The 26,744-nt window shown below is 40.7% G+C and overlaps 1 protein-coding gene across 1 annotated transcript; it reads right to left on the bottom strand.

Moving 5' to 3' along the window:
• LOC118249963 (sodium-dependent neutral amino acid transporter B(0)AT3-like) lies at positions 1-25,648 on the bottom strand. The gene is made up of 12 exons (XM_035550498.1): positions 25,486-25,648; positions 17,234-17,374; positions 15,217-15,354; positions 12,921-13,102; positions 12,386-12,496; positions 8,144-8,256; positions 7,590-7,718; positions 6,812-6,968; positions 4,656-4,860; positions 2,993-3,152; positions 1,186-1,348; positions 1-240 (listed from the first exon to the last, which is right to left on the bottom strand). Exons 1-12 carry the CDS (start codon positions 25,646-25,648, stop codon positions 1-3), a joined length of 1,902 nt encoding a protein of 633 aa, XP_035406391.1.
• Positions 25,649-26,744: the final 1,096 nt, after the last annotated feature.

The following is a 26,744-nucleotide window of genomic DNA, read 5'->3' as shown; positions in this document are numbered from 1 at the left end:
TTACTTACAGACAGGTGCAATGGTTTTTTTATTTTTTTGATGAGAAAAGTTTCTGTTAACCTCCTGACATGAAAACACTTCTGGTGGTAGAAAGCTTGGGTCCTTGCTTCTCCACATTTGTTTGACCAGCTGGAAGAGTGCTACCAGAGGTACAAATATGCAAGGAAGGACAGCTAACAGCACACAGATGGCCTGTACCCAAGGTGGATAGGCTTTCTCCTCCTTCACAGGGAAATCTTCCTATGGAGATTTAAAAAAAATATATATTAAAATTAAAAAAAAAAAGTAGGAGCACTTATTTTGCTATGATTTCCATATGCATTTTCTTGTGTTGTTATATTAAGGATAGCAGAAGTTTTATTCTTGCTTTACACTACCATTCAGTGGCCATGTACTCTGGATACCCTTCTCATGAGTCTAAACATAGCTGTAATTTGTTTTTTTTTAATTTGCACCCTCCCTCGATTAAGATCTGAGCTTATTCCAGTCTATGCATGTATTCATATTATGAAGGTTTATGCCTTGCTCTGAGGGTGACTGCAATCTATGTGCAGTTTAAGGCCAGAATCAGTCTTCTACCCCCTGCCCAAGATGTATTTGAGAGGAATGCAAAAACCTGCAAGTGACATGAGTTGGCCCCATCCAGATTGAAAGTTCTCATCATCATCATGTCCTTGGTGCTGAATTAACCAACGCTGTTCTTGGACCACTGCCTCTGTCCCTGTCAAAGCTGCACAGTCTTCATCAGTATTCATCAGTGTATTCATCAGTGCCCCCAGAGACCTGTTAGGTCTCCTGGGGAAATGTTTTTATTCCCAGTATATGTTATGCATCTCTGAAGCTGTGCTCATACACATGTACTGCCTCTGAACCCAATGTAGCTGTGGAGTCTCTGAGAGACATTTCACTTCAACAGTCCTCTGCATTACCCACATCTATAAGAAACATGGAGTGTGGTGACACAGGATTTCACGGAAAGAGGCCTTTGTTAACAGGAAAGCCGTTTTAGTATTTGTAACCTCATAATCTCTGTGCATGCTGCAGCCTTCTCACTCTGAGCATTTCCTCACTTCAGACTACATTATGTAGGTAATTAGTACCAGCAATGATTTTAAAGAATCTGGTAGGGGAGAAGAATATGTAGCTCTTTTTTCTGTTAAAAGTTTCAAATATTTGGGAACGTACATGTTTAGGGTTCCAAGCTGTGTACGTTGGTGGCTTCTGTATTTGGAGAGTAACAAAGGCCACAAAGACAATTACCAGGAGCAGAGGGCTAATAAACCTCCATGTGATCTGCCAGTAGAGGTTTAGTTTTCGTCCAGTCATCCATTTCACATCTTCACTGAACCTTTAAAGAGGAGGCACATTTATGAAGATGTCAGAGCTAAGTGGTAGCAATTTCACTTTTTGTGTTTTTCCTATAAGCTTTAAACACACAGTACAGCTCCCTGAATCTTTTCTATTCCATACCCCTCTTTAATAACCTGCTGTTGGTGTTAATAATATCAATAAAGTAGGGCTTCTTTGATTCTTAACAGAGATGAATGTAACTATGTGAGTTTACATTACCTGAGTGCCTAGTTTAAGGCTTGCGAGCACAAAAAAGTGATGAACTTATTATAGCAGCTCTGTAGAACTATTCAGACCTTTAAAAAAAAAAAAGGCAAAATTGCCAAGGGGATAAACATAGTTTGTTAGAAAAAAGCCTGAATTAACCAGCACCAGATAAATCAATCAGTTGACGGACAAAGTTATTGCAACTTGAGCCAGGTTCTTCTGCAATGTGTAGTGGTGGTTATAAAAGATCTGGTCAATGTACAAATATATACCTCTTAGATTTGTAAACAGAATGGGCAGTAAATACATGGTTCCAGGTTTGGTAGTTTGTTACAACATGATAGCCTGTATCTACCAACTTCGAAGGAGTTTCATAATCCAGAATAGTAATTACGGTGGCATTTTTTTAAAACTGGAGATTTTATAAATTCTCTTTTGAGTTTAGAAAAACGTGAATTAACTATGCGCCTATCCCATAATAGCAAAGAAGGAAAAAGCGTGCATATACTAGCACAACAGAGAAAATACAGGTGCTGTGAAACTCAGTCTGTGAAACCAGATTTTATTGTTACTTCTGCACCATGTAAGATTGAAGATAGCTGCATGTGCAGCCATAGGAATGTGTGAAACTGGTTAAGTCACGTGGGAAATGCTCCAAGGATCTTAACAATGGATCTTGAAAACAATGCAGGAATTCTAGCTGTAATTGAGGAGGATTTTTCTTATATTTAAAACCATAGCCTCTGGTAAAACTGAAGTTGAAATGATACCAAAACCCTGAAATGCAACAGCACTGATCAAACTTGAGTTCAGTATCTATACAACATACAAACTGATCCACAAAAAAATCAGCACATTCGCGATCGCTGTGCCAGAGCAAAAATTGCAAAGGCCAAGGTAAAGTCCCAACGAGTGCCCGAGAAAATAGGGGAAAAAGAAAACAAAAACCTACACCACCTGATATTTGTTGAGAACTGAGGAAATTTCTGGACTGGAACGATTCTGGTTAGAGAAGATGGGTTTAATCTCAATCAAAATGAGAAAAGGTTTCTGGCATTTACAATTATGAAGTATGCAGGAAGGATTTTAAACTACAGAGTGAATTTAATCTGTCTTCATGTCTAAGGAGATTCTCAACATGCTGGCTGAACACTTTAATTTCATATATGTGGAGGATATTTGAAAGACAATGAAACTCCGCTATGGCTGTTGACTTTCCAGCTCTAAGATTAGGATTCTGCCTTCCAGAAGTGCTAAGCAGAGAGCAGCATCCCTTTTATTTTACAAATATAAGAGACTTGAAGCAAAGAATGGTAAGGATATTCACAGAACTGGTACGTGCTGCAGAAATGTCAGTATTGTGTATCTCTACGTAACACGGATGGATTGAGAGGAGAACGCCTCCTATGAGAAAAAGTCCATGTTTCCAACTTACCTTTTAATTTTATAGACATACACAACCCCAATCACTTCAAAGAAAGCGATGACTAGAAGAGGTAGTGAGCCTGCATAGCGGTCAAAAATGTCGATCCAGTAACTCCCTGAACTCAGCGTAAAACAGAGAGCAATAAGGAAGGAAACTAGGCATATTATACCTGAAGGAAAAAAAGGCATCTTTGTTACTGGAGAACCAAACTTAGTAAGAATATTTTAGTTCTAAATTATTTTTGCTCTTGCTCTAGTGATTTTTATTCTCTCTTCCTGTATGGAGCTAGCTGATACCACTTCCCAAACTCCGTTTTCCCGTGTGGTGGCCAAAGGCACCCCTGTGACTTGAAACATCCTTAACTTGTTTGAGGTCCAAGCAGGTGGTCTGTGCCTTGCCCTGTGTTAATTTTTGAGTGCCGCCTATTGACTTATGTAGTGAGCTTCAAGTGCCCTCATTTCCATGCAGCCATTGGTCTGCACGGGCAGCGGGGTCCTGAGATGGGTAAGGGTCCAGAGCTAAGAGAGTGGACCCCCTTATGTCCCAAGGTGTAACTGTATGGTTTAGGCTTCACTGGACTGCAATACAGTCAGTTCCCCTCTAGAGAAGATGTGGTATTGGGGGTAATTCAGAGAAAAAGGAGAGGAAGTAGGTGTCCATGTCCGTGTGCTGTGTTATTAAGGGCATCTAACTCTGAGATGGGCTTTGGTTCAATGTGGCATAAAATTGGCTCCAGAAAGCTCACAATTCAAAGATCAGTTTCCGAATGGAATGGTTACCTCATCAAGTTGTGAATAGATTTGTTTTTACATAAAAATTTGCAGAGTGAGAAGGATGTAATTTAGATGCCACAGGAAGGCCGTAGTAAAGGAATGACAGCAATATTCCACATATGAATTTAAAATGATATGTTACCAGAAGCGTTAATCCATTACTTGAAACCACCAAAATTTGTCTAGACCAATTTCACGGCAGGATCTCTCCTGTTCTTCTCTTCTGTTTCCATTTGCTAGCATAGGCTTTTACATTCCAGACAAGAAAGCCAAAATAAACATGTTCAACTCAGGAGTGGATTGGATTTGGTGAGTGTCTCTGGTTGAAAAGATTCCACCTTTGGTGTGCAGACAGGACATTAAGCACTTATTCCTTGGTTTCTGCTCTGATGTGTTCACCGTAAATGTGAAACTTAGCAGCAGCACAACCCTGAATGAAGTAGGGGTGAGTGACCTATCGCACAGCTACGACAACATGGTACGTGCTAAGTTCATGCACAAATGGTTGATGCAATTTGCTGCCTTAAAGTGATTTGTTTAAGTGCCAAAGGCCTCAGTGGAGACAGGGCTCTTCCTGATGTTTGCAACAGCTCTGAGCGAACTGGACTCTAGACCTTGCAATTTAACGAGCGCACTCAGACTGAAACAGCTCTTGCAAACTAAGGACAACGATGACAAGGGCAATACCCTACTGGCAGCTGGTGACTTCTGCCATAACTGCTACCTCATCTGTGTGCTTATCTTCTGCAAATACAATCCACTACCTTTCCCAGCGCTGTACAATAGCTAAGTTAATATTGCAAATTCTTAATCCCTTTATGATATTTATTAAACAGTTGGTCAGTTGTGCCTCTGTGCAGAAGCCGCCTCCTTTGAACAAAGCGAAGCAAATACCTTACCAGATAAAAGCTCTTTAGGTATTGATTTAGATATAATCTGAAGCTCTAGAAGAGGTGTGAAGACTCCCTCGATGTTTCCAAACATGGAAGAAAGGCCCAAGCTGAACAACATTATGAAAAACAGGATGGCCCAGGCCTGTGAGCCTGGCATTAGGATGATGGCTTGAGTGAACACAATGAAAGCCAGGCCAGATCCTGATACACTCTGCAGAATTCACAAGTAAAAAATAAATAAATAAACACATTATACATGCCTAAATGTAGCTTGAGGCATAGAGTTATAATGCACTCTTTGTATCTTCCCTTCTGAACCTCAAGACCAGAATTTCAGTTAGCATGATTTCCCAAGATACATGGACTAATTCAAGTACCACTCTTTTACTTACAGCAGGAATAACTGGGAGTGCTACTGCTTTTAGGGTTTGTGCTAGATGAGATAATCAGGGTGATTGTTTCTAGGCAGTAAACCCCATTAAGCTGTACAGCTAATAAATGTGTTTCTAAAGGTGGCCTCCTAAGGCCAGAAATAAATAAATAAATTGAAAAAAAAATATTTATACCAGACTATATACAAATACCATATTTGACAATCAAAAAGTTGTGTAAAATCAGTGGGAATGGTGAAGCTTTTTTAACTTTGTCACCTCTTATATCGTGTCCTTCCCTGGAATCAAGGATGCTGGTCGGGCTTGGGGGAGCTATGTATATGACAGTCAACACTTGAGGATAGCAGTTGTGGGGAGCGTTTGTGGGGGTGAGGGTGGAAATGAAGAGCCCCATTTTAATTTTAAATAGTCTATCAGAGACGAATAGACAATCATAGAGCAGAACTTTAGAGGTGGGTTCAGAGAAGAGAAACATCTGTGAGTATTCGCAGAAATAGCGATTGTTTTGCTAAGGCCATCTTAAATAATTTTTTTAAAAAATCTATGGTGGAATAGCTGCTGGAAATAAAAAAGATGCAAATAAATCTTACTGCTGCTCTAGCAGTGAAAAAGTTGAAAAATTTTTGAATACAAAACAATCCACCATTGCCATGACAAAAAAAAAAAAAAGCAAATTTCTTTGAATTCAGGGCAAGGATGTTTAAATCTAAGCAGTAAAAAATGCTAATGTTACTATATTTTGGAAGTAAAATATCTCTAAGTCTACAGGGTGATAGTCTTTATGATAAAGACTAAATCATAAAGGGTGTAATCAGAGGAAGACAGACAAAACTGTAACTGGGTCAGGTCAGGGCTGGAATGCCTTCTTTGGACTTCTCCATAAGTAAAATATACTATTTCACCGTAATTGTGTGTTAAGGATGTTGTGCATTAACATACTCTAACACGTGCATGCTTTTGTCCTAAGAATTTTTTCTCCTCAAGCTCCTGTCTTACTCTGTCCTCCAAACAGCCCTAATCTTTGGTAAGGATTTGTAACAAGAGAATGCAAATGTGTGAATAGTAAATGATAGCTACAGCACTGGATGGGATTACTGGAACAAATGGAATGAGATTGGAGAAGAAAGCAGAAGAAACAGCTGCGTTAGTGACAGAGAGAGAGCTTTAGGATGGTTGAGAAGGGAAGGAGAGGATCATGATGTATTTTTGTTATTGTGTATTTAAAACAAAACTGAATAAAAACATCTTCAGATCCTGTGTAGAGAGTGGAAAACTAAAGGGGAGAACACAAGAGGGAATAGGAATTTGGAAAAGAAGACAGAAGACGGATAAGATACCTTCCTGGTGGTCATATATGTGATCAAAGGCAAACAGTATTTTAACAGAGTTTTGATACCTTAATTGCCAAATATGGATTTAGCAAACTTCCATTCAGCATCCTTTTTCTATAATCTTTCAACTAGATATTTTCTCTGTTCTGCTTATTCCCCTGACCCAAAGTAGAACTGAATTCAGTGTCCATTGAGTATGCTTCAGGTAGGAGGACCTTTGAAGACTAGTTCTGTGATAATAATATATTATGTTGAATGCTATGCCAGATAGCTTTGGATTCACGTTGTCCTACAGCAGTGTTGAAATTTGACATTTCTATTTTTTTTCATGATTATATGGCATATATTCATTACAAGTAAAGTACAAGTACTAGTAAGAAAAAGAAAGACACCAATCCTAATTTTTTAGGGGTTATTTTGTTGGAAGCAATTGTAGTACCTGATCAAGAAATTCTTGAAGGTCACAGCTTTTCAGTTTGAGTCCAGCAATTTTTTCTGGATATGATGAATTCAGGAACGTAATCCAGTCTGTATAGTTCTGTCGCATGATGCTTTGTTCTGGAAGATCAAATTCATTGATGATACTGATAATATTCCTGCCAGAGAAGCCAACGCATGGAAATGCTGTGACATGCATTCAGATGTTAATAGAAAGTTGTGTTTACTTTCGGCGCTTTTATTTATAACAAAAGAAAAATATTAAATATGGATCTGTATGTAAATATAGAGATCCATATTGAAAATAGTAGTAATCATAATAGTAATAAATTAGGAGAAAATATTCATTAATTCTTTCCTGCAGATACAAACTCTGAGTACCTCATGCAGATGTAGTATCTAAAATGTATTTTTATTTTATGATATGTCAAAACCATTTCCACCACTTGTGTTTAATAACTTACTGAATCCTGTGGAATAGAAAAAGGTGGTTTTTAACTACTTCTAATGCTAGTCTGAGATGATCCTTAATTAGTGTTGTTATATACACTAATTCCAATGTATTCTACTTTTTTTTTTTTTTACTTCTTACAAATGCCACCCCTGATCATTCTTGCCACAGTGCCTTGACGCTTTATATTTTTCCATGTCTCCATACAGATGCTTTTCGTTTTCACTGAGAAAAAAAAAAAAACTCTCTAAATGCATGTTTTCAAGTAATGCTTTATCTGTTTAGGTGTTGAAACCACAGCATAGCACTGGAAATGGAAGTTTCTCACCTGTCCAAGCAGTCCCAATAGCCCGTGGTTGCTTTAAACCCCAAAACAGAAAAGACTGGGATGGAAGCATAGAGGGATGTCAAGCTGTTCACAATTGCTACTGTCACAGCATCCTTTTCACAGTCATTTCTAGAAACAGAATTCAAACAAACAACATGGCTTAAATAGGCAGAATTTACCCTTCCTCCCCCATAATATAGAAAATAGTTCTATATTTTTAGTCTACAGTACAAATTGTTAATCTATACAGAAGGTATTTGCTGAGCATAAGAAAAAAATCTGTTGTAACTGGTGAAATAGATCTCTAAAACTTATTATTCTCTCACGTTTCTACAAACGTCGTTTTTGAAAATGGCTCTTTTTAGATTTTTCCTTTTTTTTTTTTTTTTCTTTTACCCAGGGAGGAAAAAAAAATCTAATTTGGCCTTTTGGGAAGGCAGCAGATACTAAGATCCCTTAGAAATATACCAAAGAAAAAGTTTCAAAAATTTTAGAAAAATGCACGAAATGCAGCAAGAATTTAACCAACTTGTAAAGGTTGCAGTTCTACTTACTTTGGCGGATTGTAGCTTGAGAACGCAATAAGCCCTCCAAAAGCCAAAGAGAGAGAGAAGAAGATCTGGGTGGCTGCATCAAGCCATACACGGGGATTTTTCAGAACATTCAGCTGAAATAAATGGAATAAATGCATGCATTTAGTTTGAATTATTTTTTTTTCTCACTGCAGTCATAACTGGTCTCCTGTTTCACGTGTGTGAAATTGTCAGTTGTGTTGCAATCTAACGACGCTGCAAATGGGAAGTAGTACAAAATATGTCAGTAGAGCAGGTGTTTTTGAAGACATAATTTGGTCTATTTAAAGGAATGTACTAATTATAGAAACTTTCATTTTAAAATTGTCATTAAAATAACTGTATGTCTCTTCTGTCTGATAATATAAATGTTTCTATGTGACAGGCAATAGGCACACAATAGGAACAGTACATTACATTTTTCCTCAGTGTATTTCTTTTTGTTAAAACACATACTGGGTATCTTATAGTTTAAGAATGTTATCTTCCTAAAACTGTACAAACTAATACTTAATCTTCATTGCTTTGCAGCAAATTGATTCCACAGTGAACATCTTAAATCCAAAGTACTGTGAAAACAGCATTAAAAAGCAACAGGACAGCATAGGAAAAAGGAGAAATTGATATAGGGAAATTTGGATTTTGATTTACGAAGAGATGTGATAGAGGAAGCTAACTGAGAAAAATCCATGATTGTTGAGTTACAGAGAATAGTATTCTATTTTAAATAAGTATCGTGAGTAAGAAATTTCAATATTAACATCAGTCTAAAAAAAAAAGATGAGATTAGTAATGCAGAAAATGTTGAATGTTTTGAATAAACTCTTCCTGCAGTTGGCTAAGTAGCACCAAGTTCATACTTTATAAGGTCAATTACTTTCCAATCCATTAGCAAGAAGTGGGAAGAGAAAACAGAATTAGCTAAGAATGAGTGTTTTAAAAATCAGTTGCCCCAAAAGTAATACCTGGGCTGTCAAGCGTTTCACTTCGCTTTATGTCACTCTGAGCACTGATCAGTCAAATTGTCACCCTAGATGTCCAGACTGAACGACATGCTTTCTGTGTTGTGTCTGCATGTCTGGGCTGTTGATCCTGCAGATGACCACTATCACATGTAAAGATAAGAGTGTGCCCCAAAAAAAGTTAGTAATGTTTTGGGTTTCTCTAAAGCTGGTCTGAGCTTGAAGAATGAGAACAATGCATTCACCTCAATTTGGATAGATGCAGCGAATGCCGGTGCTGCAGATACTTTCTCCAGAAGCGTGCAGGAGAACTGGTATTAAGTTTTGTACAACACTGTATAATAAGCAGGTATGTGTGACCATTACCAGCTGAAATGCTTCAGCTTGGGTAAACAGACTATTTTGGACATATATTTTGGAAGATTTTAACCAAACCCTCCAATGCTCGCTGGTAGGACCTCATGCAGAAGCAGATTGCTATTGCCGTGCAGAAACAAAATATTTGTGTTGCTACCTGGCCTGGACAGTTTGATTATGGTCAGTGGTCAGTGCGGATAGATGCAGCTGTTACAAATCTGGCTTCCTGATTAGGGACTTAGGGTATGTGAGTTTGGAGGTAGTTTAGTTTTGTGCTAGATGCAATGCATTAACTAACACTGGAAAGTATGGAAAGTACTACTGAACCCCAGAGTTTAAAGAAACTGTGGACAGGCAAGTGCCAAATAATGTGTCCAGCTCATTGTACTAATGTACACGTGCCTGAACATTGCTGGCCATTATCATTAGGCCTACCTTTGCTTTGGGGGGGGCGTGTTGAGACCTCCTAGAAAAGCCCCTTGTAAATACAGCATGTGCAGTAAGTTGAGAAGTACCATTCTACTTAAGCACAACATAGCGAAGCTGTTACCTGAACTTAAGCAACTAATTATGGACATAAAAGTTACTTTATATTTTCAGTAATATGCCACATAGGTTTTGTAAGCATGCTGTCAGAAGACAAAGTGTGCTGAAGCTAGAAACGTGAGGATAAAGACACAAAATCGGAATGTTAACAAGTGAACACTGAGTAACGAGGAAAGGAAGCATTGACTGCCAAGGAACCTCCAGATATTCATAATCCCTGAAAATCTTTCAGACGTGAAAGAAGCTGGAAAGGAGGCGTTTGTGCTCCTGAGCTGACATGGATAACCACAGAAGCTGAATCCTGTAAAGACTTGATGGGATCCTTTTTCTGTGAGGTTTGTTTTTTTTCCCTCCCTCCAAGAACCTTTCCAAAAGTCTCTGTTCCAGATGCTGTGTTGTTGCTTTCCCTTCAAGGGCTTGTGAGCATAACTTCAGTATCTTTTTTGTTTCATTGTCTGCTTCACTTGCCAAGCAGCCAAGGATTTAGAGGGTGTAAGTAAACCATCAGACTTCTTCATGCCTGAAAGTCAATGGCAAGAAATACTCATTACTTGTTCTAGAAGTTAGGGAGTGAAAGTGTTAGATAGCAAAAAGCCAACTATGTATTTCTGCATGAAAATAAAACCACAGCCTGCTGTGTTGATCCATATGCATGTAGTTATTATTTGTGAGATCTGCTAATGGGAACTAAAACCACAAACTTAGAAAGTGAATGAACTCATACAATATTTGAAAAAAAATAATAATTAATTTAGCTGTTCCTCAATTCAAAACTGGCTAAGATGTGACTTTTAGCACTAGGTATTGCTTTCTTTCACAGATTTTCTAAAACAACAGTGATGTGTAACAGTTACCAGAGAGTGGATGTGGTGGCTATTACAGAGCAGGTATAATTTCTGCTGCGCTGCAAAATTGGAAAAAAAAACTGCTTTTGATAAGTGAAGGAAGTAAAAAAAATAATAGAGAAAAAAAAAAAAGGATGGTTGAGGCAGAAGGTTTTTATCCTTTAGAGATTACAGTCTTCTAGAGAGGACTTTACTTTGCTAAAGCATTACAAGCTTCCTGCAAAAGGGCAGGAACAGAAGAGCAGTTCCCCCCTGTACAACCCACTGTGGGACATCCCCTGTGGAGCAGTGCAACAAGGAATTTACCTGTTATTATCTTTACTGATGCCAGTGGTGGGAGTAGTTAATAAGCTAACATTAAATAAACAACAGAAAAGGCAATACTGGTACTACAGCTGTGAGCAAGGAGAAGAAAAAAAATGTAGTAGTTGTATTCTTACTGTCTTTTTGCAATCCTTGAAGTGTCAAAATCTTCCATAACAGTTGTGTTAGTTTAATAGAGCAACCCCTCTGTCTTACATTATAGCCTTCTATGCAATAACCACACACGGTAGCTATCACTTACCAGGCTGTTGCATCAGTTTTCCCATGTTTGTAGACAAGAATGTAGTTCCATCTCCAAAAGCATCTTCAGATGGCTCTTCAAGGATGTTCCTGGGAACTGCTTCCTTAAATAGGCTAGTCGATAACTGCAGGTTGATTGCAGTCAGATTTTGATTCTGACTTCAGTCTACAAAACCATCTGACTCTTCTTTGATGATCTGTTCCTCCTCAGCACTGTGAATACCTTCAGGCTTTGTCATTCTTGCATTGAATGCAGACAAATCTAGTTTTTGCATTACATTCACTGGGTAATGATCCTAAGTCCCGAAGACGTCTGAGATCTTCTAGAGAAACTTGACAGCTGGGCTGAGACCAAATGCCAAAAATGCCAAGCCCTACTCTAGCTGTGGTGTCCAGATCTGCTTTCTTCATTCAGACAGTGCACTGAAGCAAAGAGGCTTTCAGCTGGAGGTGTGTGTACACATGAAGTGTGTGAACACAGAACTGTGGTGGTGTTACCTTGTATTGTTAGATTACTCAGCTGTAAGAAAGCATTTGTTGCCCTGTCTGAGCCCTACAAAAATGCAAGTGCGTGTCCTTATCTCCTGCAAAGACCTAGGCTGTCCTTCCTGGGCTCTGACAGTATTCAGATGGATGCCCATGTCACTGGGCTTGCAGGGGGAGGGATAAAAGAGGTGTCATGTCTGAGCTTTCTCTTGCTGTTGACCCTTTTCAGGCAGGCAAGTAATGGATCTCTGGGCTTCTTGGCTTATGTTGCTCTTAAAGCCTGTGTTCCTGTTGCAGGCTACGCTGATCTGTGTTTTGCAATCTCTAGAGAGGATTAATACCTGTAGGTGGTTAATGCTGTGTGCTGTCTCTTGCTTCTCCAAGCATTTCTGGAACTCTTGGTATTTCGTGTGTTGAGGAAAAAAAGGAATAGTAATGTTTCTGACTCTAGTGGTAATACTTACATCAGGGGTGAAGAGGTAAGCTAGCCCTTCAGTGGCTCCTGGTAGAGTGAGTCCATGAATAAGGAATATAGTTAGGACAAGGTAAGGAAATATTGCTGTTACATAAATAGCCTAGTCAGAAAGCGAGAAATAAGAGAAAGTTACTGACAATTACATTAATAGATCTATTTAAGTTTTTGCAACACACCATCCTAACAATATTGGGTGCTACAGCTAAACACTGAAATTTTTAAAATAGTTATTAATTACTTTTAGTTCTTTTAGTTAATAATTTAATGATAATTTATTAAACCATACTTTAATTAAAAATACATTTGCTCTTAATACTGTGAGGGGAGACTGGTAGGGTAGAAACATTTGCAAAGGAAAAGGAGATGAGCACAAATCTGTGCTGCTGTTGTGGTCTTGCTGGACCATCAGCACACTGAAATGGGGCTGAAGTGGCACACAGCGGTGAAATTCAGTAACTGGAGAACAACATCCAGAGTGCAGAATAACGCCCTGCATTGCTTGCTTCTCTCTGTCCCTTCCCTACCTTTCCTGTGGTTTCAATTCCTCGGATGGTGCAGAGGTACACAATTGCCCAGCAAGCTGCTAAGCACAAAACAAGCCACCACTGTAACGTGCCGCTCTCAGCGATGTCAGGTGTTATGTTCAGAGTTTTCCTGTACCAAAAATAATTGACTGCGGTACTTTCGTAACATTCTTCATTGAGCCCTGGAAAAAAATGTGGCATGCATAAGAATAGAAGTTGAAATGTGGTAATATTTTGCCCGCTCACTGTCTAATAAGAGGCAATGGTTTACAGCAGCAGAGAGTGGCAGGGCTGTTTCTTTGAGCCCTCCAGATGCTGCAGCTTCTGTTTTTGCACCTAGCCAATCGCATGTCTGGAGAGCTCAAAGCATCCTTGTGCATCTCCAGAAGCAGGGATTACACAGCACAGAGCCAGCACTGGTACCAAGCCCATAACCAAGAGGTCCAGTGCGCAGCAGGACTACGGGAGCTGCTTCTCCTCTCTGCCTGGTGAGACTTGAAGTGCAGTTCTTCCTCTGCTGAGGACAGCATGCTCATTTTCTTGCAGTGTCTCCTCCTCAGGCTGCTGTTTTGCATGCAAGTTTAGCATAGCATTGTGGTTTTTTTTCCCCTCCTTTGCCAATTGCAAGTCCTGTTAGCTTAGGCTATTTGCTCCTGCTGGGGTTATCTGATGCACTGAGCAGAGCTCATGCACAGCGCTTTGCTGCTCTCCAGCCATGATACCCATGCTGCAGGGAGGACGGCTCATTCTGCGTGCAATGAAGGTAAGTCAGTCGTCATGTCATGACTAGGAAGGGACAGGAACATGTGTGCGGTCAGGAGAGCGATTAAAAAAGTAGACAACTGCATTTTGGCTATAGCAGGCTATAGCCTGCTGCTGCATTTGCTGATAGCAAGTTTAGACGGTTGAACAAGGTAAGTGGCTGCAGGAAACCTCCCATATTCTCTTGTTTTAATTCCAGAGCTAGGCATGATAAAGTATTTTAAGATAATCCTAAAGCTACAAGGAACAATTCCCCCATCTGATTTGAATTTTTTCATGTTGTCTGAGATGCCAGCATTTTTAATCAAGCTCTCAAACAGCTCCATTTCTCCCTTTCCTGGTGACCTTTCACTCCCTTCTGAAACAACCACCTTCCCCAGTGAAAATCTGAACGTACACAAATGCACAAGGTGGCAATCATAAGGTTGCAGTCAAGCAGAGCTGCTCAATTCCTTTCACTGTGGTTGCAGCAGAGAAACATTCCATACTGTTCATACCTGGCCATCTCGGCCATCTCAACAGTGATTATAGGATTATTTGTTTCACTTTCTGCTCTGCTAAATGGCCTTTAAACAAAGTAAGTAGGTATAAGAAACTAGGTGTCTGCCCCCTCAAGACTTTGTTGTGCTTTAGTCAGGAAAAACTAGTTTTTTATCCTCCTTGTATCACTCACTCATGTCTTTCCTTTTTTCTCCCAAGATTTATGTAGGAGATGTTAATTCGAGTGTCTTCAGCTAGAGGAAAGAGGTAAACCAGCTTCTCACTGGGAGAGGTTTGTGGAGTGGTGCCCGAGCAGAAGGAGGGAGCCCCCTGCAGCCCCCATCACCTAACTGTGAGGTGCAGAGCCACCAGTGCTTTTGGAGGAGCAAAAGAAACCCTGGAAGCAGACATGGTAAAATTCTTAGTCATGAGGTTAAAAAAGAAAATAATAATAATAATAATAATTAAATGTAATATTGATAAAGAAATGTCACTCAAAAAAAAAAAGCTGAAAAGTAATTTTAAAGAACAATGAACTGTCTTTATCCTGTTCAGGTACACTTTCTTAGGTCTTACTAATGTTCTTTGTAATGGGTAATGTGTATCTAGTCTGAGCATCCAAACTGTCTTTAAATGTTTTCCCTGCCACCTCAAAAGTTTGTATTTATTTGCTCCTTTTTTTCTTAACACTTATTTAGTTTCCTATTTTGAAATCAAAAGGGTGGTGGACTTTCTGGCTTGTTATGTCATGACCAATGCATCACCACCTAATGGAAAGTTAAGTCTCACCTAAAGCAATTACTGAAAGATGTAGTCATAAATTTGATTCATAATTATGTCTGCAATCTCATGTCTTGATATGTAGTTTATGGTGATGGTCACAAGGACTGTTTCTTCCTGGTTGGAAAGCACAGGACGCTCTTTCAATCTGGTCCCTGTATCATAGTGCAAGCACAAAAAACACACAAAGCTTCCCTTTTCCCCCTGTTAGTCCCCGGGCTCTGATGTTTGTGATCCTCCTGGTGCTGGCAGGGGTGCCTGAAGCAGCAGTTACCTGTTCTGTTTTCATTTAGAGGACAGACACTCCAAGGCAGGGGGTCCTGGAAGGAGTTTATGAAATACCACATCACCCAGGTTAAAACGGTGTTGTAGTACAAGCTCACCAGAACCGAAACCATCCACGAACCAACCCCTGCAGAAGACACAAGATCTCAGCTTAGAAAAACTTTGGAAGAAGTTACCAGACACAGCACTTGCTCTTAGAAACTCACATCTCCTAATTTCTCAAGATTTATTTGTATTTTTTAACCCCAGAGATTTTCACAGAGAAGAGCCATTTGTGTCCTCAGTAGCCAAACTCTGGTGCACAGTCCCCCCGCTTCACCAGCCCTGCTCCAAGAAGGCCGGTGCTCCCCTGCTTTGTCCTTGTCCTGCCTTGTGCTCAGCCTTTTACCCTTCTTGAGGACTTTGTGCCAGCAAGCAGCTATCTAGGCAAGCAGGTGAGAAATGCCAAGAGCAGGGCTGTGGGAGCACCAAGAGCAGAGACCTTCTAGGCCCCACAAATGCGTGCCTTTCTCGTTCATCTCCTTGAGCTGCCTCAGGGACAACTGCTGAGGTTGTTGAGGTCTGCTGGGGTCACTTCCAGCTATTGGGGGGGTGGGGGGGAATGAGTTTTCTCTGACTCCATTAAGGTTTTCTAATCAAAAATATGAGAAACAAGTGCCTTCTTTAAGAAGAGGGGCCTGTTGGGATCAGACATTTGGGGTGCCTGAGCTATGGAGCCCTCTGGGAGGACACCCCTCCTGACTCCTTGGTGCCAGCCCGCTTCTGAAAGCAGCTTCAGATTTGGGGAAAACATAGGAAAATTCATCTTGGAAAGGATCACACAAGGTTTGATTTCTTGCTGTGAAGTCAAAGCTGCTCAGGGTTTTAATCCAGTCACGCCTCAACAACACTTTGCTCTGAAGGCGGTGGGCACTGGGCTGCTGGCTCCCGATTACCAGAAACCTAACAACTAGCACAGGAATAGGGGCATGTATGTGAGGCTTAAACAGACAATGCTGCTAGTCTCTGTCATGAAAGCAAGATGAACCAGAAATTAGTTTCCTGTGGTGGTCCCTTTTGCTGAAATGCTGGGTTTAAAGTTGCCCCAGTTCCTACAAAAGATATCAGTATTTTCTAGAACATGGCAGAACTTTAATAGCAGACCAAAACAGACTGAAGTTTCATAGCATGAGGGCACTCTTTTGTCCCATATTATATGCATATACGCCATAACCTGGTAGCTTCTCTCCTACAATAAGGAAGGAAGAATATCAACGCTACAGATTATACTTGCTTGCATTTTTGCAGAGGGAGGATGGACATGCCTAGCTGTAGGAGATGTGTCTAGCTGGAGGCACCACCCTGCTGCTTGGTGTTTCTTCCTGGTTGCCCTCTTACCCACCCCTTCTCCTCCCACACACACCCACAGGCATAGCTGTCACTACTGATCCCGTTTTCAGGCATTTGCGTTGGGCTTAGGAAACGTCAGACTCCTTTTCCTGATTTCTTGTCTGTCTGTGTGTCCAACTCCCCTCCAGTCCAACCCTTCCTGGAAGGACGAGACGGACTTCTGGAGGGACTCTGAGGCAGGAGCAAGAAGCACCATGCATAGGCAGCTGCCATGAAAGCTCCCAGATGTGGTATGAATGGGCCAGTGTTGGCTGGCAGAGCTCGTGATGGGTCAGCCCCACAGCCCATACTGATCCTTGCACAGGCAGCTTTAACACCTCACTCGACACCTCAGACACCACAGGGACACAACGGGCTCCTCAGCATTGTGGGAGCATGCCTAGTTCACTTAATTTGCTGATTCATTTAATGAACCAGTGAGTTTTTCCTTATTACTTATGTCTCAGAGAAGGCTCTGATTGCTGTGCTTTCCACAGCAAAGGTTATAAGGTTTGCATTTATGGCTCACGTGTGCCTGGAATAACACCTGACGTGAGTGATTTTCTAATGGGCAACAGAGACAGGTCTGTAGGAAATCAGTGCTGTGGTTCCTTCAGCCCGGACCCTGAGAGACCTACCAACTCCTCCAAGATAAGGTGAGATGGCACTCCAGGCACTGATGCTGCCTTTCCTCAGGCACTGTCCTAGGGCGAGTTCGAGATGCAGCAGTGGGATTCCTTCAAAGATAAGCGCGATGAAGTATGGGATCAGGAATGCCCCTGAAAAGATAATTAAGAGCAATTGAACCACACTGTTATCTGCATCTCACTCAAATCACTGTTATCTCCTCTACTTCATGATGGTAACAAAGTCCTTTTAAGAAGTGTTGAGAGAAGCAGCATTGCTGGGGAAGCCTGTTGGGTAACTTGTCTGTAGGCTGTTTTGTTGGGAGAGATGGCGGAGGGAGGGCTGGGACTCTTAGTCCTAAAAATGCTTCCCCTCAGGCACTCTGACATCTCATTAACACAGAAGCTCTACAGAGCCTCGCCCTTTCATCCATTTCCTTTTCTTTTGTTGCAGGGATAGCAGCAGATGTACAAGATGGGGAGTATGCAACTGGAAACTTTAAAAATTGAAAATGTTTTATGGCTGGCCCTTGCACAACATTAACACTTACTACAGCTCAAGATATGCAGGTGTCACACTGTTCCATTGTCTTCGTACAAGATCTTTCCTCCCCAACGTAACTTTACACGGACACTGATTTTCATGAGACCAAGTGAAATTTCATCAAGTATGTTTAAACCTTCTGCCCACTTCAGTCAAAATGGTCTAACAGATGGAAGTTTATTGGCATGGCCAGCTACAACCGTGCCCACAAAATGTCTTTTCTTTGGGGAAACAAAGACAGAAATGCTGCCTCCGCCCCTTCCAACTCTCCTACCAGCTCAGGCCAACTCTGTGCCACTTCATCACTTTGTCAGCAGTTCTGTGCCTTGTTATGCCATCACCACAACCCTGGTGCTGAGAGCAGAGCAATTCACCTCTCCACTCAGTCTTTGGCCAGGAGAAGGAAGTCACGCAGCTAGCAAGGATTTCTGCTCTTCCAGGAACTGCCTCTGTTTTGCAATCACTGGCTGTTTAGAAAGGCTGGGCTTATAAATTGAATCACTTAGGGCTAGGAATTGCAATAACTTTGCTACCTATTGCTAGGTAATTGCAGTCACTGTATGCAACTCCCAGGCAAGGTTTGGTGTTGTTTTTTTAATAGTTTAGTTCTTTATCAAGAAATGCGTGGGGTGGGGGGATAAATAATGCTTCTCTAAATGAGAGACTGCTCTTAATTTGCCATAGGTGGAAATAGGAAATAAAAGTCTCTATGATCTGTTTTCCTTACATGTTTTTAACCCCTAAGAAGCAGATTTGAAAAAGAAGCATTGGAGTTGATTTCCAGTACATAAGATTCCCACTTTGGATGCCTGGAAGCCCTGCTCAGTAGTCCCACTGCTTGGAGGAAGCTGCTCCTAAGAGCAATTACAAAGTCCCCTAAGAGGAGATTCACAGAGGGAGGTAAGCACCACAACAGTTAGTTCATGTAAGTGTTTTACCACCTAAGGCAATCCAGGAGATGCTGAGCCCTTCCTAGCAGGCCATTCCACAAGGGACCTATCTCCCGTTTCATATCTACCTGGAAATAATTGTGTAATAATGAGTGCAAACTGCCCCGTGTTATCTCTCTCTCATTCTCTGTTTGCCAACTGACAGCAGAGCACATTTAAATATTCTGCTGATATAAGCCTGTTTACTTTGTGCTGGTTTGTATGCATCTCTAGTTATATTTACAGCATAATGTCATATTTTGCTCCAATGAAAAATAAAATCTCAATGTAAAAAGTATGCTACCTGCAAATATCACAAGATGGCAGAAGACAGGGATAGCAAGAAATAGAGCTAATCTTTCTCAAACCAAAGTCAAATAAATGGCTAATAGTGTAGAGGCTCAGTTCACGTTCAGTTCTTTATTCATTTGCTTGCAGTATTTTTAGGCAAAAAGGGAATAGGCAGGAAAAAATAGACAATCTGCTCAAGCACTTGAAGCTTGCACTTCTCCAGAGTAAAATTCCCTACTGACATAAAGCAAAAGGGTATGGGAAAGGTAGTAGATAAGTAATGGTGAGTAGGAACCCACCAGCACTGTATAGTCAGGGGGTCTATTTAATTGATAGGGGAGAGTGTGCCAAAAGACAGAATTTAAATACATTTTCAAAAGATGCCGTGGGAAATCTAACTGTAGGAAAGGCAAGGAGAAATCCAAGAAGCAGAATGAAGAATTGTGCTGGTGTCACAAAACAGAGCTCATCATTCAAACACGGGCACAGCAAAAACATACCAGCACGTTTCATGTGTAACACAGGTACAGCAGAAATTCAGTAGACTTGACATATTGGTAAGTTGGTTCCATTTACAGTAATGTCCAAAGCGAATAGGAGCACAAATGTGTGTCATGCTCAGTATCATTGCTGAGAAGAGCCCTTAGAGTGGGGACAGCTCTACAGTCATTGCAGGAGAAAAGAAAAATTCCAGTGCACTGTAGACACACTTAGTGTTTCTAGAGCCTGACCTCAGCAATGCCTTGGGGACCCATCAACCTTTTAATTTCCCATTAAATCACTGAAGTACTTCCAGCAAAAAGTATTTTCAATGTACTCCATATCAATTTAGAGGCAAATCAGATCAGAAAAGCTGTTACTTAACCATAATCAGCCCTCTGCCTGGAAAATGATAATTGATGGGGATGATCTTTGTATATCACCTACATGGAACAATCTGGAAGAGAAGAGCATGAACTACTAGAGAGCCTGTTGAGAGTTGGGGAAAACCTTGTGGCTGCACCAGCGAGCAGAATGGCAAAGGGGCTGGTGATGGAGAGCCATCTAAAACTGAATCATGGCAGCCAGCAAAGCAGAATGACACCACCAAACTGGTTTCGTCACACCTTAGAAAGAGAAAGCAATGGACCTGACTAGTGGAGATGTTAAAGCAGTTTAAAGTACAGGCCAGGTGATCTGCTAATCCAGATGTACCAGCTGCAGAAATTGTTGAGCCTCAGTGAGAAATGGAGAAGAAAACCTGATAGCTTTGCTCGATGTTGTAATATCAATGATGACTTCCTAAATGGTGGAGAAAAAACTTAGAGGAAGTGACCAACATGATCAATATTGAAATTCTTGACAGTGCCTGCAGATCAGCTAGCAAAAGTAATGCAAGTAACTTAAAACAATGATCTATAGACACAACAGCATTTGAAAGGTCAGGACACGAATAACAATTTTCGTTCAGACCAGAGATTTAAGAATGCAAAAAAAATAGTTGTAATGACTGAAGTAATCTGAAAAGTGGCAGAATAGGATGGTACAGTGCAACAAGTAGTCAGAGATCCACATCACTGGTATTCTTGGTACGTAGGAGAAAAGGTGATGGATGCCTTTTTCCAAAAGGCTGAGAACTGAATGGCAAGATACCTGTGGTAATTTATGTTTTACCTACAAGAAGTGGCAGGAGGTGGTAACTGCTTACTCAGACGCAGAGAAAAAGCTATTAGCTATTGAAAGCAGATTATCAAAATTGTCCTTTTTCCCCCACAAGAGTTCAGGTATAGTAGCAAACTGAAAATTCATCAAGCCTGAAACTGAAAAATAACACCCTCAGGTGTTTGCAGCACGGATGCTGGGTCCTAAGCACCAACTACTTCGCTCTGCATGTCTATTCTTCTTGGCCCATACTGCTTGCTCGTGAGACCCCTTAGCTTCTCAGGATTTCATGATTCCTCATGGTGATAATTCTTTCCATTTAATGAGCCCAGGAACAAGCCTCATTTTCTGGACTGTTACTGCATCCTGCTCAACTCCTCAGTGAAAAGCTAGGGCATGCGGTTTCGTTACTTCATAATTTTGCTTGTAATAATTTCATTAATTGTTCTGTCAAAACCTGAACATTTCTGCTCTTTGCAACACACCTTTTTTTTTTTTTTTCTTATTTATTTTATAATATCTTCTAGGCCTATATGTTATTTCTCTCAGATATTATTTTCCTTCTGAGAATGCAGTGAGCCAGGCAACTGCATTTTATAGCAAGCTGTCATTCAAATTTTAGCTAGAGGTCAGGTAGGCCATGGGTTATGAATATCTGCAAACCATTGCCTCAGAAGTAAATGGAAGGTCTGCTTTAGGACTTATGTGTATTTATTTTCCTAGAAAGAAAGTGTATTTTGCATTAAAGATATTCTCCAGTTGTTGTGTAGGCCCAGGCACGCTGCACATAATTTTTATTACCCATGGGTTAGACAGGCATGTATATACCAGCTGTAATCAGAAGGACAACACTGTGGTAAGTTACAGATAGAATAACCAGTTGTTGTTATTGTTTTTTTTAAAGTATACTCAGTTGACTATATGAGTATATATATATATATATGTACATATATGGCTATATGACTTGTTTGAATCTCATCTTTAGGTGACAAAATATATACCAGGCCATTTAGAAATACCCTTTCAATCTCAGCTGCCTGGAAACCTTTGTGTTTGTCTCCACTTACTGTGGCAAACAACCTTCATATCCATTAGTCATGAAAAGTAAATAGCTAACTTAACTCGGGCAATAAACCCAAATAATCAGTAACGAAAGCAGGTGATAAATGTCAGCAGAACTGATATTATATTAGATCAAAGTTACTGAGTAACACTAATGTGCGATGAATAAGGTTCAGAGGTCCGATGAGAACAGCTGACATGAGACAAATATACAAGCATTTATTTTTATCTCTTGTTTTTTAAAAGATGTAGAAATGAAGAAAAGTGCATTGCCTAACTCTTGACTGCTTGGATATCACCTGGACAAGTTGTGAAACCGTGGTCTGCACCCCAGAAGCCATTCAGCCTTTCACTGTGCCTTCTGTGCCGTTTCCATACTGGGTTTTGCTGTGCTCATGGCCGTGGCTGCAGGCGCCGAGCCTCCACACCTCCTGGGACCCATGGTCAGCCACGATGCTGCTGGTCTGTCCTGTGCTCACATCTCCAGAAGCGCACAAGCAGGATTTATACTCCAGTACCCCTGAAAATCAACTGGGCTTTTGCATCTCAGTTGTTTGTTTTCAACAATGCAGCCACGTTACACACATGCATAAACCGAATAGGTCTGTCTTCCTGGTGGTCTTCGTGACTCAAATTCTTCCAACACCTGTTGTCTATGAGAAATTATTTGCAAACCCCAGAGAATTTTGTCAGCACTTTGTTACGGAGTCCTTCATGCTGTTGAGCTCTCTCAGCCCTTTGTTAAAATCCAGTGACTAAATGTTGGCCGTACAGCCATACGTTGAGCTTTGTTCACCACTGTGTTGTGCTGCTGTTTGTAGTGATGCAAAGAAGCTGTACGGTGTCACCAAGACCGCTAGCTGTCTTCTACCAGTTTTTCACTGCTAAAATGACTGCTCAAACTGCAAAATAATGACTCAACTTTGTCCCTGTAGCTTTTCCCCATTTTTATTTTCTTTAAAGTTGTTCTGGGATCTTTGTCACCCCTAGCAGCTCCTAGTGAGATCTATCAGTGGAAAAAGCGGGGTATATCAGGGTCCAGAAGCTTGATACAGAAGCAAATAGACTTTCTTAGCATGGTGTCATCCACAGGACAGGTCAGAGTGGGTCTCCTTGTCCTCACACTCATGGTTTGCTTGGGGTGGGAGCGGTCTGTAGGCAGGAATGCTGGGGACCCCTGAGATCAAACCTCAGCAGGAGGACAGCGTTGGGTGGTCTTCTGGAGTGAGCATGGGGTCTGAAGATGCTGGAAACCAGCTGGCCACAACTAGTTCCCCACCTCCAGCACTGGGAAGCAGCCCTTGGTGCTTCATGAGAAGGCATAAGAACATTTTTTTGCAGGCAGGAGACTGATACTTCACTTAATCCATATCAGAGGTTTTCACAAAACCCCGAAGCACAATTTCAAGCAGCCTCATGAAGCCCATGGCCCCAGAAGCATGGTGAGATGTGTGGAGGAGCTGTTTCTCTCTGTCATCCCACATGTTGGTTTCAAACTTTCCACTGAGTGATTCAGGTTAATTGCTCATTACATTACAAAAATATTACGTTATGTTAATTTTACCATGCTATTTGTTAATACTGAATGGTTTTTGTTTCTTAACAAGGAGTAGATAGAAAGATAAATAGAAATAACGAAATAGGTTTTCTATTTCTCTGTGTCTTTCTTTTCTTCACATAACTTTTGTGCCCCTTCTTATCCTTCTCATTCATTTCAGTCTCTTTCCTTGTGGAATATTTGTCCCTAAATGCTGGATGTGGACATTTGAGGGTGTCAGTTGTCTCCATCTTATGTGTTCTCTAACTCTATTTCAGTTTTTAACTTTGTATAAAGGGACCCAGATTTCTTTCTTGGCTTCATGCAGTCAAGAAAGGCACATAGAAAACATATCTTCTGGATCATTCAAAAATATTTTAGCACAGCATTTAGCACAGAACCAAGCTGCTTTCCTTTTGCTTGTCATTAACACAGGTAATTTAGTCTTGCTATCCATTTCCTAGAGCTTAGTGAGCTGTAGGCTGTACTTTGTTCCACTCTCAGTAACTGTTTAAAGCAGAATCAAAAAATACTGAGGCACATCAGGAAAAAAAATGGAATTCAGTTCTTCAAAATGAAATCCTGTGTAAGTGCTGGCTGTTCCAGAGAGCTGTCTGTTGCTTTGTCTTTGCTTTTCAGGCTATCCAGGGATCCGAAGATGCATCTCTGGACGTGGTGAGCACCATCAGCTGCCTGGTCTCAGGCATCCGAGGCCATCTGAGATGCTGCAGGGCATTTGCCTGACCTTAGCTCCTGCTCCAGAAGAACACCCTCCCCTCAGGCCCCATGCCACTTCTGCTGCGGGGATGGCCCTCTAAAGGCATTTATCCCGTCTCACCAATGTATGCATTGTTAACTGAAGTGACAGGCTATTTCCAGCCATTCCAACTGGCACACAAAGAAACAGTGTGCTTGCAGCTATGGCTTTCTAGCCACCTGGTTGTGGAAGTCGTCTGCGAGCATTTCACTGGTTTTCACATTTTGAAAATAAATAACATAAAGAGTTAAGTCTCCTGTGAGGCACCTAACCTACTGCTTCTTCTCTCTCCTTATTTGAATTAGTGCCATAGTACCTCATTTACAGACTATGATAAATGTATTCATTCATTTCCAGTTTCGTGAAATAAATGGATTAGACTCTTATGTCACTCCTCATACCATAAGTTTTCCTGACCTTGAATAGTTCTTGGGGCTCTTCTGCAATTATTTTTTTTTTTTCAACTTGATTTGGAAAAGTGGTCATAGAAGTTCTCTTAGTACCTGTAGCAATATCTCCACCTAATTCCTAGTGCTCCATTTATGTGTGCCAGCTTTCTTTTGGTCGATACAGCTTGCTCAATTTGATTTGTTCAGCTACTCACCGGAGTCCCTAAGTGGCCACTTCTTTCTAAAATGCTTTCTGCTACTAAAGACAGCATCTGCCCATGGTTCCTTGGTTGGTTCAAATATGTGTAATTCTCCAAGGAATGCAGATACCTTGGTAGAACGTACTTGGATTTATTTTTTTTCTCTACCATTTGCAAGTTTCTCTCAGTTTGAATTTTATACTTCTCCAGTTAATTGAAAGATAACAAATAAAACTGGGCTGAAACAATTTGCTACAGCACTCTGCTTGAGATGGCTTACCATGGCACATCTCAAAAGCTGCTGTAAGTGGTGAGCTGTCAATTACTCATTTCTGATCCATCTGTATTTACTAAATTGGCTGTTTCTAAAGCAATTCTTCACGGGAATGGTGCCCAGAGAAAGTCTTGGGTGGGTGTTAGCATCACCTCACATTCTCGTGCTTGTGTTAAATCAGCTGAGCATTTCAGATGGCTTCAGAGCCATTGAAAAGTGTGATTTAGATTTGCTCAGTTTTGGATTATGAGTTCCCTCCTAAAGGCGTCAGAGAAGGGAGGAGAAACTGGTTCGCTGGGGCCTTCCCAGGACTTCTTGCTTTTCCTAAAGATAATAAGCTGCAAGTTCAGCTTCCTCCTCCTGTCAGCACTGTAGCAGCAATGTAAGAACTGTAGCATCAGTTAGCATCAGTTTGGTTTTATTTCCTAAAGAAACACATCCTTTAAAAATTAAGTATATGTCTATAGAGAAAGCCAAGCTAAAGAGTAAGCCAATGGTGCAAAATGTTAGATAGCTTAAATAAATAAATAAATAGATAGATGAGTGATGCAAATATATAACTTGAATGCCCATCATACGTTAGTACAGTTATGTTAGGATGATAGTTTAATATTTTGGCAAGGTCCCATTTCAGTCTTACCGCCTCCATGTATCTGACACAAGTATGGAAACCGCCACACGTTCCCCAAGCCAACAGCAAACCCGATGCAGCTCAAAATGTACTGGAACTTGTTGTCCCACTTCGGCCTGCCGTCTTCTTTAGGGGCTTCAGGTGGCACGTCAATGGGTAAATCTTTCGACATTTGTGTGAAATATCCTTGGCTCTCTAGCCCCTTTCCCTGTAAGTGGAAAGATGCTTCAACACCCGCAGGTGTCTCTCCTGCAGGTTTTATGGGGGGGTGCCTGAAGGGTTCTGGAAAAGGAGGTGGAGCAAAGGAGCGTGCCATTGCGAGTGCTGCAGTTTAAAGACCAAACCAGGAATTATTATTGTATAGACAGAGTGACCTCTCATGATGTTTTGCAGTTCCTTCTATAGTCAGAGAACTTGGGAATATGTTGTTAATGGGTAACTCAGGATCAAACCGATTTTTATTTTCTGTTCTCCTTCTGTTCTCAGATGCTTACAAAGAAGTGTGATACTGAATATAATTAAAAAGGAACATTTACAGCAATCACATTTATTAAAATTGTAAAACACTTAGAAAGATCTGTGAATAAAGAAAGTGTTGCCATTTCCTCTGTTGCTTTGCTAACACAGTTAAGTGAATGAAGACGTTTTTTGGTAAGTGCAAATTAAATTAGTATTAATTGGATTTACCTGTTATTTGCACTAAAACCTCTTCCAGCCCATGTATTGCTCTGAGATGGTCATTGTTATATCAAAACCTCAGCCACGGTCTGATAAAGGTGTGTTTTCATGGCTGTACTTGCAGTTGCTTTTGTCCATCCCAAGGTGCACATGGACCAGATGCAGTCTCACAGCTTCTGCTGCATCGAGCACTGCAGAGCACCTGCACCACAACAAGTGCTGTCTTTCAGCATGCTCCTCCCTCTCTGAATATCCTCACATGTATCTATGACTAGTTTAAAATATCTGAAAGGTCCATCACACAGTGGCAAGGAGGGTTTGAGGAATGTTTTTATTGCAATAATCTTTAATATTTTGTAAAGTACTTTTTCAGTAATTTTTTTTCTTAATTTATGAGCCGTTCTGGTTTGAAATGTCAGGTGTTAAAGCAGCTAGCTGGCTATCTATTGTTAGTTTTTAAAATAAATAAAAGCTCTTATCTTTTGATACGAAATTTCAAACTGCTCTTGGTCATGTTCCAAGACAGGACTCTGCTCTGGACAAGACCACATATGTTCGGGTATCAGAATCCGGTCCATTTTCACCACAAC

This window comes from Cygnus atratus, chromosome 2 (assembly GCF_013377495.2).
Source record: "Cygnus atratus isolate AKBS03 ecotype Queensland, Australia chromosome 2, CAtr_DNAZoo_HiC_assembly, whole genome shotgun sequence".
Classification (NCBI taxonomy): domain Eukaryota; kingdom Metazoa; phylum Chordata; class Aves; order Anseriformes; family Anatidae; genus Cygnus; species Cygnus atratus.
Note: the sequence above shows the minus strand (reverse complement) of the source record. Positions and strands in the feature narration are given on the sequence as shown.